Source organism: Taeniopygia guttata, chromosome Z (genome assembly GCF_048771995.1).
Source record: "Taeniopygia guttata chromosome Z, bTaeGut7.mat, whole genome shotgun sequence".
NCBI classification, from domain to species: Eukaryota; Metazoa; Chordata; class Aves; order Passeriformes; family Estrildidae; genus Taeniopygia; species Taeniopygia guttata.
In genome coordinates, this window is record NC_133063.1 from 74,923,804 (window position 1) to 74,941,763 (window position 17,960).

The following is a 17,960-nucleotide window of genomic DNA, read 5'->3' on the forward strand; positions in this document are numbered from 1 at the left end:
AAGGATTTCAGCTGTAAAGCTGCAAAATCTGTATCATGTCCAGGACTATGTAAATTTTTCACTATAAGCCTCAGAAGTAGATGGCATTTGTTTTAACCTTGAGCTAATGGCAGCTAGAGGTTTGAACAGTGACATGGAAAATGTCCTAAGTGATTGTCCTGGGTTAAGCTGAGTTGTGATGGAATGGGTTAGCTTGGGAAGTAGCACAGTCCTGTAGACTGTCCCCTGTTAACATGGTATGTTACTAGCTGAAAAAGTAAATTAAAATTTTCAGAACTCTTTCACAAGGAGAAGCCTGGACTAAGGATTATCTTCCTTCCTCTTTGAATGCAGAACAAAAATGCCATGCTAAAATAGATACTGTTCAATTCAAATATGCAAAACTCATTTACCTCTTTTACAGCTGATGCAGAGATGGCGAACATCAGTTCAATGTAAACTGTATTTCTCTCTTTGTTTTATTTCTGCTGTGTGGGATTTTCTGGCAGCCTAGTTATAATGTATTTGTGGGAAGCAGCTAATCACGTAGACCAATTGTCCTGCAAGGGCAACAAGAGGGTTGTACTCTCTTCCCTATATTTCCACTGTAGTTTTTTATAACGGGGAAAATAGCTTTATCCCTTGGTGTCTCTATTTCCTTGTCTATCAAAGCAAGGTAAGAAGTGCTGGTTAAAGGAAAGGCGTACTCTGTGTAAATGATGACAGTCCAACCAATGTACAAGCCAGCTAGGCATCGGCAGAACAGACACTGCTGAATTGAGGTGAAACTATTTTGAGTTCTGCTATGTCTTTGCACTGTTGAAAGTCACAGTAACACGACTCATTAGGTGTTAAATCTATTGTCTTTTGTGGATATAGAAAAATACACCAAAAACCGTCAACCCACTGTTCATGGTTGTAGGATCTTTTCTAAGATTAGAATTAAATTTTGCAACAGATTAGGCACCGAAAAAATCTCTTCTTTTGAATCACTGTTCATTTTTTAATCAACAGCTATAGAAGATACTTCAGGTCTTGCTTCATGTAACACAGATATTATTCTGCACTATTAAATTATTTTTCTAAGAAGTTTTTTTTTTTCTTCTGAATATTTATTTTGTTAAATTTTACCAGATATAAGCATGCATAGATGCATGTACAGCTGCATGAAAATCAAGATGCTACCTCTCAGTTATGTCAGGCTTGGAAATTGTTTTTCATACTTGCTTTATTCATGATGATTTTCCCTTCAGGTTTTGAAGTTAAAGTGCTTTTATTTGAAAAAATCAGATTAAATATTTCTCTGTGTCGTGTTAGTAAGCTTTCCTTAAAAAGTGGGATCTCTTTGGGTGTCAAGATTTACTTTTCTGGGCCAAGGCAGATTTTTATGAGAACAGATCTAAATTAATTTGTAGATGTAGCAGAACTCTAGTTTACGAGTAATTGTTCCCCAAATTATTTTTGTAATCCTTTTCACTTGACTCTGAATGCTCTTGTTAAGACAGGTCAAGTTAGACATCTGGATATAATTCAGAAGTAGAATCTAAATGTAAGAGTTAACACTTAACTTTCTTTATTGGTAACAAAAAGTGCTTTAAAATTTAAGAAGAAACCTCATGCTGCTTCTGGAGGAGCTGAGTTGTATAATTATTGGATTTTTTTACTGTGTAATAATCAATGGTATGTTCCTCATATGCAAAATTCTTTGCAATCTTTTCACAAGATGTGTAAATAATAGAAATTATTCATTAAAACTGCTGTAATTAGAAGTTGCTATCACAAAGTTGAAGCAGGAGTGAAGCTTTTCATATTCTTATTTTTTATATTGATCATTTGAGAATTGTAAGTCTGCTCTGTAAACTTAAATTTTTGAAAGGCAAAGGACCTGGCAAATGTGTCAGTAAACTTAAATCCCACTAGAATTACTTTTCCTAAATTCTGATGATTTGTCTGTTTTAATGTTTTCAGTGCAAAATTCTGGTTCACATAAATAGAAATGCCTCTTTCCTGTAAGAAAATTTTGTTGTCTTTGACATAATCCTGAAGAAATGAAGTTCCATTTCCATTTGGAAATCTGTTTCTGTGGTCTAGAGATAAGAGTAGTAATATCAAACAGGGGGGCATGCCCTTTACGGCAGAGCTGCCCCTGACCTGCTCTGTTGCTGGTGTCGTGTTTGTTCACTTGTCTGTGCTAAAACATCTCTGTTGATAGTGTATATTTCAGACCCTAAACAGAGAATCTTGGGGTACTCAGTTCATGTCCTGCATCTGCTCTTTTTTGAGCAGGGTGAAGCGGTACTGTCAGATGACCATATAATGAGAGCAGACATCACCAGATGACTGTAAATCTGAAATGCATTAGTGGCAGGCTTACAGGAACCACCAGTAGCTACTGCCAGTGAAGACTGAGGCTGGCAAAGCACAGCCTGTCAGGATTTGCTTCACAGGCTGATTGTTGCACAGCTAGGGCCTTAATCCTGTGGCTGAGGTGTGAGCCAGCAAAGATCAGTGGGTTTAAAACAAGGTCTACTGAAGGGTATTATCTAGGCTTGGGTTTGGTTTGGAGGATAAATAATTGTAGGAATAGATCTAGGCTGGACTATATTGATGCTGGTTTTACATCCCCGGTATTGATGAGTTATTCATACTGTTTACCCAAACCCAGCCCTTTGCATGAATGATGCATAAAGTTGAATTGCACAAATGTTTATCTGGAGGCTTTTAGAGGTATTTAGATTAGGATTGCATTGTATTGGTGTTGTCTTTTGTAGTGCTAGGGCTGACAAGCCTTAGCTAAGCACTGCTGCCCGGAGAGACTGTCTGGTGCTGGGTTTTTTTGTGCTGGTGTTTGGGGTGTTCTGCTGGCTGATTAAGAAATAGAGTGGACTGGGTTCACTTGGGCAGAGTTACAGCTGAAATTAGGGCTTTAGCCACCAATTGTCCAAAAAATCATAGAATGCATCTCAAAAGTAGATGCCGAATTACACAGAATTCTAGAGGTAGGCAGACAGCTGTTGGCTCAGCTGCAATCTAGCACTGGCAGAAGGTGCTGGTGAGATAAATGCATTTGATAACAGTCCAGGTTAGCAAAAGAAAATAAGGCTGAGACTTAGTCTAGACTTCCTGGGATTTGCAAGGCCATGCAAGAGATAATAAATGTACAGGCAGCCAGCTGGCAAAGGGGTTGATGGGCCTTGTCAGTCTAGGGCCAGGGTTGGATTAAATGCTACTTTGAACAAGGAACACACAGTTATTTACTTTGTGGCATGAAATAAATTATTTCAGCATTCGCTTTAAGGCAGAGGCCAAATGATGCGAATTTGCTTGAGCAGCAAAGAGCTACTGTTTATGGTTCACATATTGTTGGATATTTTAGGTATTGTCATATTAGGATTGGGAGTGAAGACAGTAAGCATCTTCTGCGCAATGTAGTTCTGATGCTGGCAGTGGTTTCCAGAAGAGATTATACCTCATATTTGAGAGAAGACTTCCTATAAAGTGGGAAGTGATGAAGAATCTTGGAAGCACTGACAGCTTGGAGTTAAGATGGTGCTCCTGGAAGTAGATGAGAAGTAGAATTAAGGCTGAGTAGACAGAAATAGCAATAGTTAAAGCTTAGTGTAACTGATTCAGCTTTTGTGCATCTAGAAGAGATCAATGGAATATTGTCAATTTTTTGTAAAGAAAAAGTACCTCTTGAGATGTGTGTCTTCCTGAGGTCATTTTGGCACACTGCAGATTTGATTTAGCTGGAAGCATGTCTGTATCAATGGTTTTATCAACTTATGTTTGCATTTAATACTTCTTTTCCTAGTAATAGTTGTAAAAAATCACCCAATCTGATCTCCTTATATCCAAAAAATATACAATTTTTGTAATAATTTCTAGGTCAAACTCACAAGTTTGACCTAGACCAGCCTAAAAAGAGATGGAATTAATTATCATGTGACAAATTCAAGAAAATTCTTTTTAATCCAGTTCTGGAAAATGTGGTAAGATGTATGGAAAACTATGAACTAGATATTTTCAAAACAATGTACAGCTTTTATTTCATATCAACCTTTTTTTTTCTGTTCAATGTTAATTATTTCAATTAACAGTATGTAGAACATAATCTTTTTCCTAATCAATATATTTGAACTTTAGACCACACAATGATTTCCATAATGAATGATACACTATGTAAAATGAGGAATACATCTCACTGCTCAAACCTTGGTGCAATACTTTCACTGATTATGTCTGGCTTTCACTCTCTGAGAAACAGGAAATTATTACTAATGTTTAGCTCATTTCTCTTTTACTTCTGTAATTGATTGTTACGGTGAGCTCATGGCACCCTTTGCCCCCCTTTCCCCGGGACCCTGTGACTCTGATCAAGATAACCCCTGGATCCTCCTTCCTGCCCCAACGGGGTTGGCGGGGAGCCAGGAGAGCCCACCCTGTCCAAAACCTATATAGACCCCTGAGACTTCCTGTTTGCTCTCTTTTGCCCCACTCTCCATGGACACCACAGAATAAAGAGAGCTGTTCCAACACCCTGGATAAGAGCCTCTTTTGAATACCTTATCCCTCTCCTAGTATTCCTCCCCTCACAGCCCTATCTCTGAGGAAGTTGGATTATTCAGGGGGCTGCGTAGAGGGGGGAAAACTACAGAAACTACAATTGATATCTCTGTTGTGATCATTTGCTTCTTTCTTAGTGTCTGCATAGACTCACAGGATGGTTTGGGTTGTAAGACCTCAGGGATGCTCTAGTTCCAACTCCGCTGCCATGGGCAAGATCACCATCTAGTAGTAGATCAACCTGCTCAAAGCTACATCTAGCCTGGTCTTGAACATTTCCAACAATAGAGCATCCACAATTTCTCTGGGCAACATTTTACAATGTCCAACCATACTCACACAAATTCTACCCTCTTCCAGTTTAAAACAAATATTTTCCATTCTGTCTCTATACGCCCTTGCCAAAACCCTCTCTCTAGCTCTCTTGTAGCCACTCTGGGTACTGAATGGCTGCTGTAAGGTGTACTTGGAGCAAATTCCCCAGGCTGAAATACCCCAACTGTCTTGATGCCTTAAGAACCTAAAAATGAAACAACACACACTTTCAATATATTATTAGTATAAGAGGTAATACAAAGGCTGGTCTTTATTGGAGGCCTCCAGGGGCAAATACAGAAAATGTCTACAAAAGCCCACCCACAGATACAGAATACTGAATACAAAAAGTTTAGCAAATTAGCCTGTTTGGCAAAAAAAACCAAATTAGGAGCAGCAGTGGTAATGCAATTCCTACCCCAGTCCAAGCCCCTTCTAAATCCTTCCCCTTAGATAGGCCTAAACTTTGTTGATTAAAATGTGTCTTGAAGAGCTGTTTTTTAGCCTTGGTTCCCAGAAAAATCCAAGATAGGATGGGGGCTTTGCAACTTGTTTTGTCTTTCTGCCTAGGAAAATACTGAAGGTAAGTTACAATAATAGGCTACAAAGCTACAAGTATATATGTAAAGAATACAGAGAATATATGAAAGAAAAAGGGCAAAAATCATTAAGCATCAGTCTCAGCCTTTTCTCACAGGAGAGGTGCTCCAGCCCTCTGGTCATCTTCATGTACCTCCTCTGGACTCTGAATTTGTTCCAACAGATCAGTGTCTTTCTTATGATCTTATGTCTTACTCTATTGAAACCTTTTTTTTTTTTTTTAATCAAAGAAGATCCATAAAAAGTTAATCCTTATTTCCATTCTCTGTTCTTTTCCTGTTTTCACTGTGATTATACAGTCATAATATTTTAAAAAACACATAAACATGTAATTTGTGACTAGTGTTTAATTACATAGATATATATTTTGAAAGAGCAAATTTCCAGTCAGTATATCTATAGTTTAATAAAATGCAATAAAATTATTTAATACCTATTTTATATAAAAAGATATCTGTACATAAATATGCATGTTGAAAAAGAGTGAACTCACACTCTACAATTACTTGAAAGGAAGTTATAATGAGGTGGGGATCAGTCTCTTCTCCTAGGTAAGAAGTAATAGGATAGAAGGAAATGGCCTAAAGTTGTGCCAGGGGAGCTATAGATTGAACATTAGAAAAAGTTTCATTCCCCAAAGGCTGATTTAGTGTTGGAACAGGATGCCCAGAGAAGTAGTGGAATCACCCACCCTGGAAGGGCTCAAAAACTGAGTTGATGTGGTGCTTAGAGACATGGTGTTGTGGTGAATTTGGCAGTGTCAAGTTAGTTGTTGGACTAGATGATCTTAGAGGTCTTTTCCAACCTTGATAGTTTTATGATTTTGTGCACATAATAATCAGGACAAATGGATTCTACCAGGCTGTAGAATTTCCCTCTGTTTTTCTTCCTTTCTGCAGAATTCTATTGATGTTTTTAACTGATGCTGCACCCTGAGCTGGTATTTTCAGAGGAATAGCTGAAACAACCCTTTATGATTCTGAATAGTAAAAGCTAATAGGAACAACAGTTGTGTATAGAATTAGCATGTATAATTAATTGGGGTTTCCCATAGACATTATTTCTTTTTTTTACTGAACTCGAATTGTAGTCAGTCAAAACTTTGGGTGCTTTCACAGATGGTTTAGGCACCATTCAAAAGCTTTTTCATTAGCAAACTTGGTAAGCTCATGGTTGACCCTTTATCCTGCTCATCTGTACATCTGACTAACAGCTCATGCCATAGCACATATCTCTTAGGGATTCCACGGTCCTTCATCCATTGCAAGAGCAGATTATTTGACCATTATTTGTTACCCAGTCATCTGTTCATGGGAAGATCTTCTATAAGGATCTGTCTAGGACCTTTGGTGAGGGAACTAGAAAAAAACCTAGAATAGTAAAACCACCTTTATTTTTTTTGACAAAGTAAACCAGAATGCTCAGGAAAAATCTCTTTCTCAGGGTACTATTGAAGTCGTGTTTTCTTCTTACATTCTTTTTATTCACCCAATAACTGAGATAGAAGATATTGGACTGAACAGTCATGAAGTCTATTGACTCAGTAGTCATGAAGTGTCTTCTGAAAACTATTACAAATTTCTATCTATATTTATGTTTTAAACCACGCTTTATGCATGTAAGTAGACTGAATATGTGATTTGGATTTGTGGCTCCTGTGCTCAACCAGTACATCATTTGAAACTAGTGGGTGGATGGATGTTCTTTGGATCTGAAGATGCGTTACCTATAATTTTACATACTTCTTTAAAGTACTGCTTATCTGAAATGTACTGACAGGTTTTAAGGCAGTAGAGACAGCTTCTTAGGCATGTGATTTTCTATTCCTCTGACAAAATGCTATTTGTAATTTTTTTCCTTTCCTTATTATGTAACTTTTGTTTACCTATATCTCTCAATAATCAGTCACTTTTTGGTGTTATGAAGGCTTGTTGTCAACCTTCTTAAGCTTTCACAATTTTAACAATTTGTATGTGTGTGGCAAAAAATGCTTTTTCAATTTTTTAATTTTATTTTTATACAGTATCTATCACAATAGGATCATCTTTTTACATTGATTTATTCGATATTGCCATTAATAAATTAGGTTCCATAAATATTCTACAGTGATGATTAAGGTGGCTTGTTTGAAGGTGAATTCTCTTACCCTGGTTGTTGATGGTGGTGAAATGGTCTTTCCACAATGACTGGGAGGCTGGTATCAAAGTAGAGATGTAGCACATCTGGTTTTGGTGTATTTCAGGTTGCCTTTGGTTCCATGGAATAATTTTGGTCTTCTCATTTGAGAAACATCTATATTTGTTGCACTTGCTAGTGGATTTTCTATAGCTGCTACTGGAGGTTCTATTTCTGCCAGCTATCCTAGCTAATCCACTGCAGTGATTTTCTCTTTTTTTCTTCTTTTGGGCAGAATAATAGAACAGGTGAAAGATTTGAACCTTCTAGTTTTCTATTTTGGCGTTGTGAGAGAATTAATCTAAAGGCTTTCTAACAGACTTATCACCTAAAGGAATACTGTTTAATCCAAGATTGGTGCAGGGTGAGCAAGTTCAATTCAGAGACACTTTGTAAAATATGTAAGTCAGTGACAAGGTAATTTCAGAGTGACTTCTCTAGCTGATTTAGAGGTTTAAATTGACAAGCAGCAGATGGAGCTGACTTTCATAAGAGAGACAGCCCCAAAACCAAAGTGGTGCAACACAGGACTATCATAGTCAGGAGATGTGAATGCACAAGAGCACAATAGATATGCTCCCTGGACCTCAAAGGCAGAGGTCCTTTCAGCATTCCTAGAGAAAGACATGGCAAACTCAGAAGCATTATGGTGTAGACCTATCATAAAACATATGCTTGAAAGCCTTCAACATCTCTCATTATTTACATTTTATGTACTTTTTATGTTATTTTAAACAATCTTGTAAACTTATTTTCCGATGACAATGTCTGGCTTCTATTTCCTTCAAGAACAAATTATGAACAGGAACAACTTGTACAACTTCCTTTATTTTTCAGTGCAAGATATCACTGCATACAACCAGCAATACTGAAGCACTCTAAGTAGAGTACTTTTTATACTGACATGAGAAGCATAAAATTACATTTGTCAGATTTCTCATTAATTACTTTCATTAGTATCAATCTGATGATTTGGTATGTGGAACTTGCAGAAAGCATTCAGAATCAGAATCAGAATCAGAATAATAATATCAGATAATCCATTAGAATTTTTCTAATAAGCATGGTGACATGGAGCTAGTTTGTAGCAGGCCAGATCAAGTTGTGTAAGACAAAATTTACTGAAGCAGTTCCAGAGGAGGACAGCAAAACTGGTGAACAGCCTAGAGAGTAAGGCCTATGAGGAGTGGCTGAGGGCACTGGGGTTGTTTAGCTTGGAGAGGAGGAGGCTCAGGGGTGAACATATCTCTCTCTATGACCGCCTGAAAGATGACTGTAGCCAGGTGGGCTACAATTCCTTCAGCTCCTTCTCACAGGCAACCACAGGACAGGAGGACACAGGCTTAAGCTGCATCAGAGGAGGTTGAAGTTGAACATCAGGAAGAACTTCACTGGAAGGGTATTCAGGCATTGAAATCATCTGACCAGGGAGGTAGTGGACTCACCATGCCTGGAAATATCCAGAAAAAATTAGACATAGTACTTAGTGCTGTGGTTTAGTTGACATGGTGGTGTTTGGTCAAAGGTTGGACTCTGTGATCTGGGAAGCCTTTTCAACCTTCATGATTCTATGTTTCTGAGGTGCAAGATAGTAATTCCCTTTCTCTGTCCCCATGTTGGAACACACACACACACAAGAAAGAAATGGTGTCTTTCCTCCTCACCTACCCCCAACTGCATAAAATGAAAACATTTTATTGAATACACTTTTCATGGCTCAGCTGTACAAGTAATACTAATAATTACTTGGTTATGATTGCTGGTTATAAAGTGCTGATTAAATTTTGAAACTGTCCAAATAAACTACTGCAGTTTTGTAGGCCAGGCCATATGTTCTTCAGAGAACAAAAAGAAATGGTTCAGGCATACACTGCCAAAATCAAGCAAGAAATGCTTGGGCTTTTGGGAACTTTAGTTGTTTGGTTTTTTATGAACTAATAAAAATTTTGGAGCTGTAGGAAAAACCAGCAAAGTGCAAGGGTGAAGACAGATGTTGCAGTCTCTTCTTCGTAGAGCAGATCAGAATATCTCAAAAAGATTACACATCTTTCATGTTCAAATTTTTGTTTTCTTGTTTTCATTTGGCTTCTGTGACATGTCCCAAACCAAATCTGCATTTTATCAACACCAAACTTCACCTAAGCAACAGTTTGTAGTTCTCTTGCATCATCCAAGATAGGCATTAACAAAATTAGTGTAAAAATAATCTAAAAGATATTTTTTCCAAGGTCTTTCAACAGAGGAAAAAAGATTATTCTGTTGATAGTGGCGGTAGGCTAGACAATGGATATTCTGAAGACTCTAGTTATAACTAGTTCCTTGGATGTCTGGTGTTATTCTTTAGGGTCAACAGACAGCTGAACGTGAAGCAGTGCGTGCCCTGGTGGCCCAGAAGACCAAGGGCATCCTGGCCTGTGTCAGGAATGGTGTGGCCAGCAGGAGCAGGGAGGTCGTTCTTCTCCTGTACTCAGTGCTGGTGAGGCCACACTTTGAGTGCTGTGTCCAGTTCTGGCCCCTCAGTTTGGGAAGGATGTTGGGATGCCTGAGCACATCTAGAAGAGGGCAACAAGATGGGTGAGGGGCTTGGAACACAAGCCCTGTGAGGAACGACTGAGGGAGCTGGGGTTCCCTGAAAGGAGAGTGTAGCCAAGGTAGATGTGGGTCGATCTCTCCCAGGCAAATAGTGACAGAGCAAGAAGACAGTCTTAAGCTGTGCCAGGGGAAGTTTAGACTAGACATTAGAAAAAAAAAATATTCATTAAAAGAGTGATTAAGGGAATCACTCTGCAGTAGTCTGCTCAGGGAGGCGATAGAGTTACTCTCTGTGGAGGTATTTATAAAAAGACTGGACACGGCACTCAGTGCCATGGTTTGGTTGATGAGGAGGTGTTAGGTGTTGGGCTTGATGTTCTCAAAGATCTTTTCCAACCAAGTTCATTCTTTGATTCTCTGATTCTGTGAAACTGGTAAGGGCTGCTCTGATGTTAGGAATGCTCCAAATTCCCCTGAAAATTAAAGGAAGTCAAGGATGATATCTGGAGAGTTGCCATGCACAAATGCAGGGATGAGTGCTCTGCAAGGTCTGTGTGCTTTTGACTTCAGCTGTTAATAAATCTAGATAGGATTTTATTTGCAAATATAATCAATTGCTATTTTTTCTAGTTCAGTTATCTACATGTGCAAAACTCCTTGTCATTTAGAGGACTAGCTTAAGGTTCTCAGGTGATGGTCATCTCCATTTGGATCTTTAGCATTTCTCATAGCTACAAGAGTGTTGCTAATACTGCAAGGGTAAAAAATTTCATCATACTACAGAGCTGAGTATTTCAATGTGTGGGAGCCGGCCCTGTGCAGCCAAACCACATTTCTTACAACATTTAGCTATGAAGTCTCGCTGACTTTTTCAGGGCTCAAGTAGCCAATGATGTTTTTTCCTGGATAAAGATCTTAGCTTTAACAAAGTCAAACAAAATCAAAAAGAAGCTTTTGCTGTGTGGAATCACAGTTTATTCTGTGACTCTTCTGCTTACAATACTCCTTAAAAATACACAATATTGTGTATGCTTCTTTTATTTGCTTGTTTCATATAATTTGAGCTTATGACTATGTCTCATTGTAATTCTTCCCCACCTATGTTGTTATCATGGCTGTATTAATGACTTCCACATTAAACTGGAAAAGATGGTGCATCTGTCTTTTCTCTGTGTTGAAACAGACAGATAGCTCCAAACATGCAGGAATAGTCTGCAGAGAGAGAGGAACTTTCTTTCTTTCTGATTTTTTTTTCAATGTAAACTCTTTTTTCCTCCCCTTTATTTTATAGTAGCCCATGTGTGAGCTCTTGGTCTTTTCTTCACAATTCACTGCAGACTGTACTGCTGAGGAGGCCTGAGTTTAGGAATCACTGATGATCCTTAAAAAACAAAGAGCAAAAGCTTTCTCCCCAGAGAATGCCTTTCCTGCACATTGAGATCAGAGACCTCCCCAGATGGTTTCCAGCACACAACAGAACGTTTTTCCCAGGAGTGCCTGATACTTTCATGAGCCCGGAAAGACCCTTCTGAAGTGTGTAATTAATGCACCATCCCCGCACAAGGAATTAAGTATCCTGTTTCTGACACACATGCAAACAGTATTCATCTGTGCAAAAGGCCTCCCATTTGCTGAAGCAGTTGTATTGCTACAGCTGGTTTGGGTTTTTCTCCTTTTGAGAATTGACATCACTGTTTGATTAGAAAAGGGCAGCCTTAGTCTCAGTGGACCAAACCTCATACACACATCAATATTCTTGCCCTCCTCCTGCTCTTCAATATATATCTTGATTTGTAATCATGTTGCTGTCTATCTAAGGGGGAAAACAAAACAAACAATCCAAGTTACAAAGTTCATCTCAATTTGTCATGTTTTTGCTTCTGTTTCATAGACCATTCTTTGACAGTGTCTCTTGGTGTTTGGAAAGAGAGAAGAGTAAGAGAAAAATGGTGTTTCCAAAAGTAGGAGACTCACTTGAAACATGAGAGAAAAAAAAAGGAAAAGGGGGCACTGGCTAAACAGTTTAAGCTGTCGGAAAAAAAGGTGGGGGGATTGCTTCTGAGAGCAACAGTACTGTCTTGCAGAAGGGTCTATCTTTTCTAGCTGTGATTTGGCAGTTTTCTCTACTGTGATAGCATAATGCCTTAGATGAAGAGATGCTCAAGAAGCACTGAAATACTGTGTCACATAACAGATAAATAATCAAATAGGAGAGGTTTTTAGTAACAGATTTTTGTTCTTCCCTTGCCAGCTGTTCATGCAGAGGCATAAAGTTAAGGATAGGTGATAACCTGATGAGATTTTGAAGTCCTCATAACTGGATTAATCAGCGTAGAAATAAAGAGGAAGAATTTTTGACTTGGCAGGGTGGAAGTGGTGCTGCTTTGCCTGTATGAAGGTCTCTTCTATTGCAGTCCTTGCACTACAAACTCTTGTTTGTATGGAACATCCATTCAGCACACCTAGTACTGAAAGTATGGTGGCTTTTAGGCTCAGGTGGCTTCTAGGCTCTAACAAGTTTTGCAGACATGCACTTATCCCCAGCCAGGATTCCATGCCTATGACTGAAGGAAGCATTTTTACAAGGAAAATAAAGTAAGCTGAAGAACAAACTTCATAATAATGACAGGGCCACAAAGGAGAATGAAATAAATACCTGACCTCAGGAAAAAAATAAAATGTGAATTAAAGTTTTTATACTGTTTATTATTTTTCACAGTGCAGCCTCCCATGTTTTAGTCTATATTACCAAGTGTATTGTAACAGTTCAGAGAATGTTTTTTGAGAAACATTAAGGATCTAAAATCTATGTCCATGTGTCAGGGACACTAGATAGGGGAAGGTGATTTTCTAGTTCATTAAACATCAGCCCCTATCCTCTGTCCCTATAAGATTATTCACTAACACTAGTCATACATTTGCTATTTACTCATTATTTCAGAATGTGGTCTCAAAATGGTCACTGATTATGCCCAGAAATTTATTTGACTGTGTTTTGAACCCAAGATTTTGCCACTGATCAATGCTTTCTTTTTGTATTTAGTTTTCCTATTGCAAAGTGTATCTAGTATTTCACAAAGCTTCAAGATGTCTCCAATCTGCAAGATGCTTCTGGTGGAATACTTCTTCACAGCATTTGTGTTAGGTTCACTCTTTGATATAACCTCTTTTTCAGATTCATTATGCTGGTGCTGCTGACAGTTCAGTCCAGTTCATCTTCTACCAGCCAATCATTCACAGATGGAGGGAAACTGATTTTTTCCCTTGTTCAGCATCCTGTGGTGGAGGTAATGAATTACCACTGTATTTCAGAAGCTTCCTTCTGCATACATTACCTGTTCCAACTGCTGCCCTGAGTTTTGGACCTTAAAAATAGGCAAAATCTAATAATTTGAATAGTTACAAGTAAATGAAGGGAGGGATTTAGCAACATGGTAGTAGCCTGTAGATTTTCAGCATTGTGCCAGACTCTGTGGATAAAGGACATGTTGATAGCTACATATCTGTATTTAATGCTATAGCTGTCAGGCATAAGGGCTGATGGGATTTGGGCCTGGATTTGGTAAAACAGGATGTCTCCTGTTCCTAGCAGCAGGTTTATTCTCTATACCAAAATGAAGGGCACAATTCTTGGTGACTAAGAAACCTCAGCCTTTGTTTTTTCTTGTTTTTTCTGAATTTTCGTTTGATCATACTGGTTATTTTCTGTTTCCTACTACATGTGATTTACATTGCTGTTTTCAATCTGGCCTGTAAAACAACAGCTGTTATGTCCAAAAGCACTGAAGCAATCTGATATTTTCTAAACCAGAACTTAGATACATTTCAGAGCCAGACAGGAATAACATCACATCTCATATTATTTATTCCTCTGTGTATCGCAGGTTATCAGCTGACATCTGCTGAATGCTTTGATCTGAGAAGCAATCGGGTAGTAGCAGATCAATACTGTCACTACTATCCTGAAAATATCAAGCCAAAGCCAAAACTTCAAGAGTGTAATCTGGATCCTTGTCCTGCAAGGTCAGTTTACTTTAATTTTAAAGGAGATTGAGCTCTAAAGGAGTAAAAATAACATAGGAAAATATTCTGTTTCTATTTTTCACAGTGTCATTTATCCTACATAATTCAACCTCTCTCTCATTCTAGGAGTGAACTGTGTAGAACACCTCTATTTAGCATCTTCACAGAGCAAAGACTGATTTGAAATGGTTGTTTCTTCCCCTCAGAATGTATTTTGCCTCATTCATTTTTACCAAGTATAAAAAAACAAATTGTCCATTATATCATCCCCATGCTCTGAATTCATGTGCTAAATGCATGTCTCATGTTAGTGAGAGGGAAATAATTCTTTCTGCATGTAAATTATTGTCATTGTATTTAGATGAACTATTTTTATTTTTTTTTTTAATCTTCTCCTTAATGAAAAGCCTGCTTGCATTTGCGGCAGCTTGTAAAAATGTAATGAGTGATTTTGTTATAGTTAACAATGTCCTTTGGCCCTGCATGAAAGTCTGATCTCTGCTGCCCTACAGAATCACATAATGTATAAGGTTAGAAGGGACCAAAGGGCACCATCTGGACCATCCTCCCTGCTCAGGCAGGGTCATCCCAGAGCACATGGCACAGGATCATGTTCAGATGATGCTTGAACATCCCCAGTGAGAAAGACTTCACAACCTCTCTGGGCAGTCTGTGCCAGTTCACTGGCACTGCACAGTAAAGACATTCTTCCTCGTGTTAAGGTGGAACTTGCTGTGCATTCTTCCTTAGAAGATTAATAGTAAAAATAGTAAGATCAGATAGTCAGATTTTTCATAGCTAAGAAAAAGCAGGTAACCACAAAAAAGACCAATCCTTTGTTGCACTAATTGCTCTGAACTTCAATGGGAGTCCATCTACAACCACTCAATAAGCAGCAACCATTTATTTGTGCAATCTAAATCTTTTGGTCCTCTTTTGTGGCTTTGCTAGAAGATGGTCAAGCATAGCCCAGCAGACATCACAAGGATGCCTTAAAGCCATTTTATCACCAGCTCCTTTCCCTCTAGGCTTGTTTCTTACCAAGTTTGGTAAGTTTGAGTGAGTTCAAGCAAGCATCACCTCAAAAGTTGCTGTTTTGCTTCAGATTGATGGAGGTTGTCAAAGAGAAAAGATGTCCTAATGAGAAAAGGGATACTTAATAAACCTGTGGGACTCTGTATCCACCTAACTGAGGATAGTTGCTGCCCAAACGAGGTGTACCAGCTTTAGAGTAGCTAGGCATTATCAGAAAAGACAAAATTGCTCTAAGGCAAAGATATATTTTACTTCTTATAGGAGGTTTTCACTGAAGTTCACTGACCTTTTTTGGACATAACATTCAGATTTCTTTGTCATTGAAGACACCTTTACCCGGAGTGTATGGCAGTTTATATGCCTTTGTTCATAGTCGCACTTTTTTTTAGAGACAGATGTCAGTAGAGGCCAGGTATGATCAGTTAGCAGGCGAAAATATTAATGTTTCAGGAAAAAGATTGTTGAAAAATATTATCAATATGGCACCTGTCTTCTAGAGTCACCTATCACAGTCTCAATGAGAAAGTAATTTTATTAAATTTATTTATTTCTTTTAAATTCTAAGATGCTATTTTTTAAACCTACTCTTCTGGGTCAATATGTAATTTGCCTCTGGATTTTGTGTAGTGGATATTTTCCATACTTCCTCAATGACTTTAAATAACATATTTTCAAATGGTGATGCAGATGACTGCATGGTACATGAGAGAAAGAGAAAAAAATAACAGCTGGGCAGATTCAGGAAGTAATTTTGTTTTATATAAGATATAACAAGGCAAAGTTGTTGATATAAAGACCCTGAGGGGAGGGAGAGTCAGTTAGAAATACAGCTATGCCATCCCAGAGGAACTGGCTTTTTGGAAACATCTTCACAGTCTGCCAAATTTCAAATTACTATTTCCAAAAGTGCCTTTGTTAAGAATTCTAGAATCAACAACCCACAGAGAAAAAAAAAGGCAGAGGAAATCCATGGTAACTGTTGGATTCCTGATGATTTCTTACAGTTGGGAAGAGGGTAGGTGAGCAAAAGCACAGGGTCAGAAGCATGGACAGGGAGGGCATCTTGGCTCTGCAGTGTCTTTGCTCTGTGGGAGCTGCTCTGCTCCACCAGTATAAAACCAAGAAGGTAATTTTTCCTGGCAAACCCAGTTCCAGTGAGGACTGCCACAGAAAATAATCATTGAAGACTATAGTGGCACTGAATAAAGGAACCAAGAGTGACTGCTCTAAATACTAAGCACTAACATTTTCATCAAAGGGTAAGCTGAAAGAAAAATTTAAATGAATACCACAGGTATTGTGTGAGCCCACAGTAAGTTGCCTATTTAGGTTTAGTGCATAGAAATGTTTACTTTATTGTGCTTACTATGGCAGTAATTAGCAGTATTGATGGCATCATGAATAGCAAAAAAGCTTAGTCTCAATAAACGTAGGAAAGCATGTGGATGGTTATTTATCAAACACATATAACTTATACATACTCATTTTCCAGGTTAAGTAGAGGCAGCCACATATACTGTTCATCCAAGTCAGACCAGTGATTCGTGTCACAGAAGAAATGATACGCGATGGCTCTGAGTGCCTTTTAATCCCTACATAACGATGCCCCATTCAGCCTCTCTTATCAAACCTGTTTTGCATCCAGCTAATAATAACTAACAAAGTAAAAAGGAAAATCTGTTTGTTTACAGTCCACTATGATTTTACAGCAGTCTGCCTTTGACTATATGCATATTACCTACTGATGTAAACAGCAGTCAGTTCAACCTGGTCCGCTCCCCTTCTGTGTGGCAAAATCCAACACTAGTATTTCACCTATTTAATTTAAATTTAATTAATTTAATTGTAATTAAAACTTCACAGACTGGAAGGTATTTTTAGCTTTCATCTTTATCCTCCTTTCTGGTATATTTTAATTAAAAAGGAATGGATTTTTTTTTCCCTGCTTAGAGAAAATCTTTGTTCTGATTTGACTTAACTGGGTGTGCTAAATGCTTAGGACAATTCTAAGGTGCAATAAGCAGAAGATACATTTGCTTCATAATTCCAAAAAACTAATTTTGACAGATGTGAAAAAGGCTGCTGCCCCACTCATCATTCACTTACTGACCAGGATACTTTCGGTATTATTTCTAGATTTCATCTTCACCTTTTAGGTGGCATTCTCAGCCATGCTATTCTGCATTTTTACCATCTGCCGTATTCTTTGTCTATTGCTGCTACATGTTAATATTGGAGTTTTTGAGTCACAAAAGGTCTATTTGTGTTTTTACCAGGAAATTTCAATTTCACATAAAGATTTCTAAAGGCAGCTTCAGCAAACATTTTAAATTTATAAAGCGACTGTCTAAAAATTTCATATTAGCAAGCCTCTAGTATAAAGTGTTATATTTAACATTTCAGTTCCCGGAGTTTGCCTAGAGTTTTATCTGCAAGTCTGCCACTAGAAATATTGTTTATACCTATGGAAAGTTTGGGGGGGAAATCTCTAATTCCAGCAAGGTTTTCATCATCCAGAGACCTGAAAAACTCATAGATATACACTATTTATAGTCCTCCAGCAAAATTGCAAACTCCTCTTCCTGCTTGTCAAAGTTTTTGTTTTAGAATTCTCATTTAAATATCAGTATGGTGGTGGCAGAGATAGACATTACCAAAAATAAATTTAAAATTAAATTTGGATTTTAATAAAATTGTAGTTTTTAGTTGCTCATTTTCAGCTAACTTAACAAGAG

General features: G+C 38.0%; 1 protein-coding gene across 5 annotated transcripts in view; it reads left to right on the top strand.

Moving 5' to 3' along the window:
• Window positions 1–17,960, top strand: part of ADAMTSL1 (ADAMTS like 1) — a 391,430-nt gene that overhangs the window by 279,368 nt on the left and 94,102 nt on the right. For all 5 annotated transcript variants that reach the window (XM_030258675.4, XM_030258676.4, XM_072922779.1 and 2 more), the window contains 2 exons: window positions 13,343–13,454; window positions 14,052–14,190. In XM_030258675.4, coding sequence (XP_030114535.4) covers window positions 13,343–13,454; window positions 14,052–14,190 — 251 coding nt within the window. The remainder of the gene's footprint in view (window positions 1–13,342; window positions 13,455–14,051; window positions 14,191–17,960) is intronic.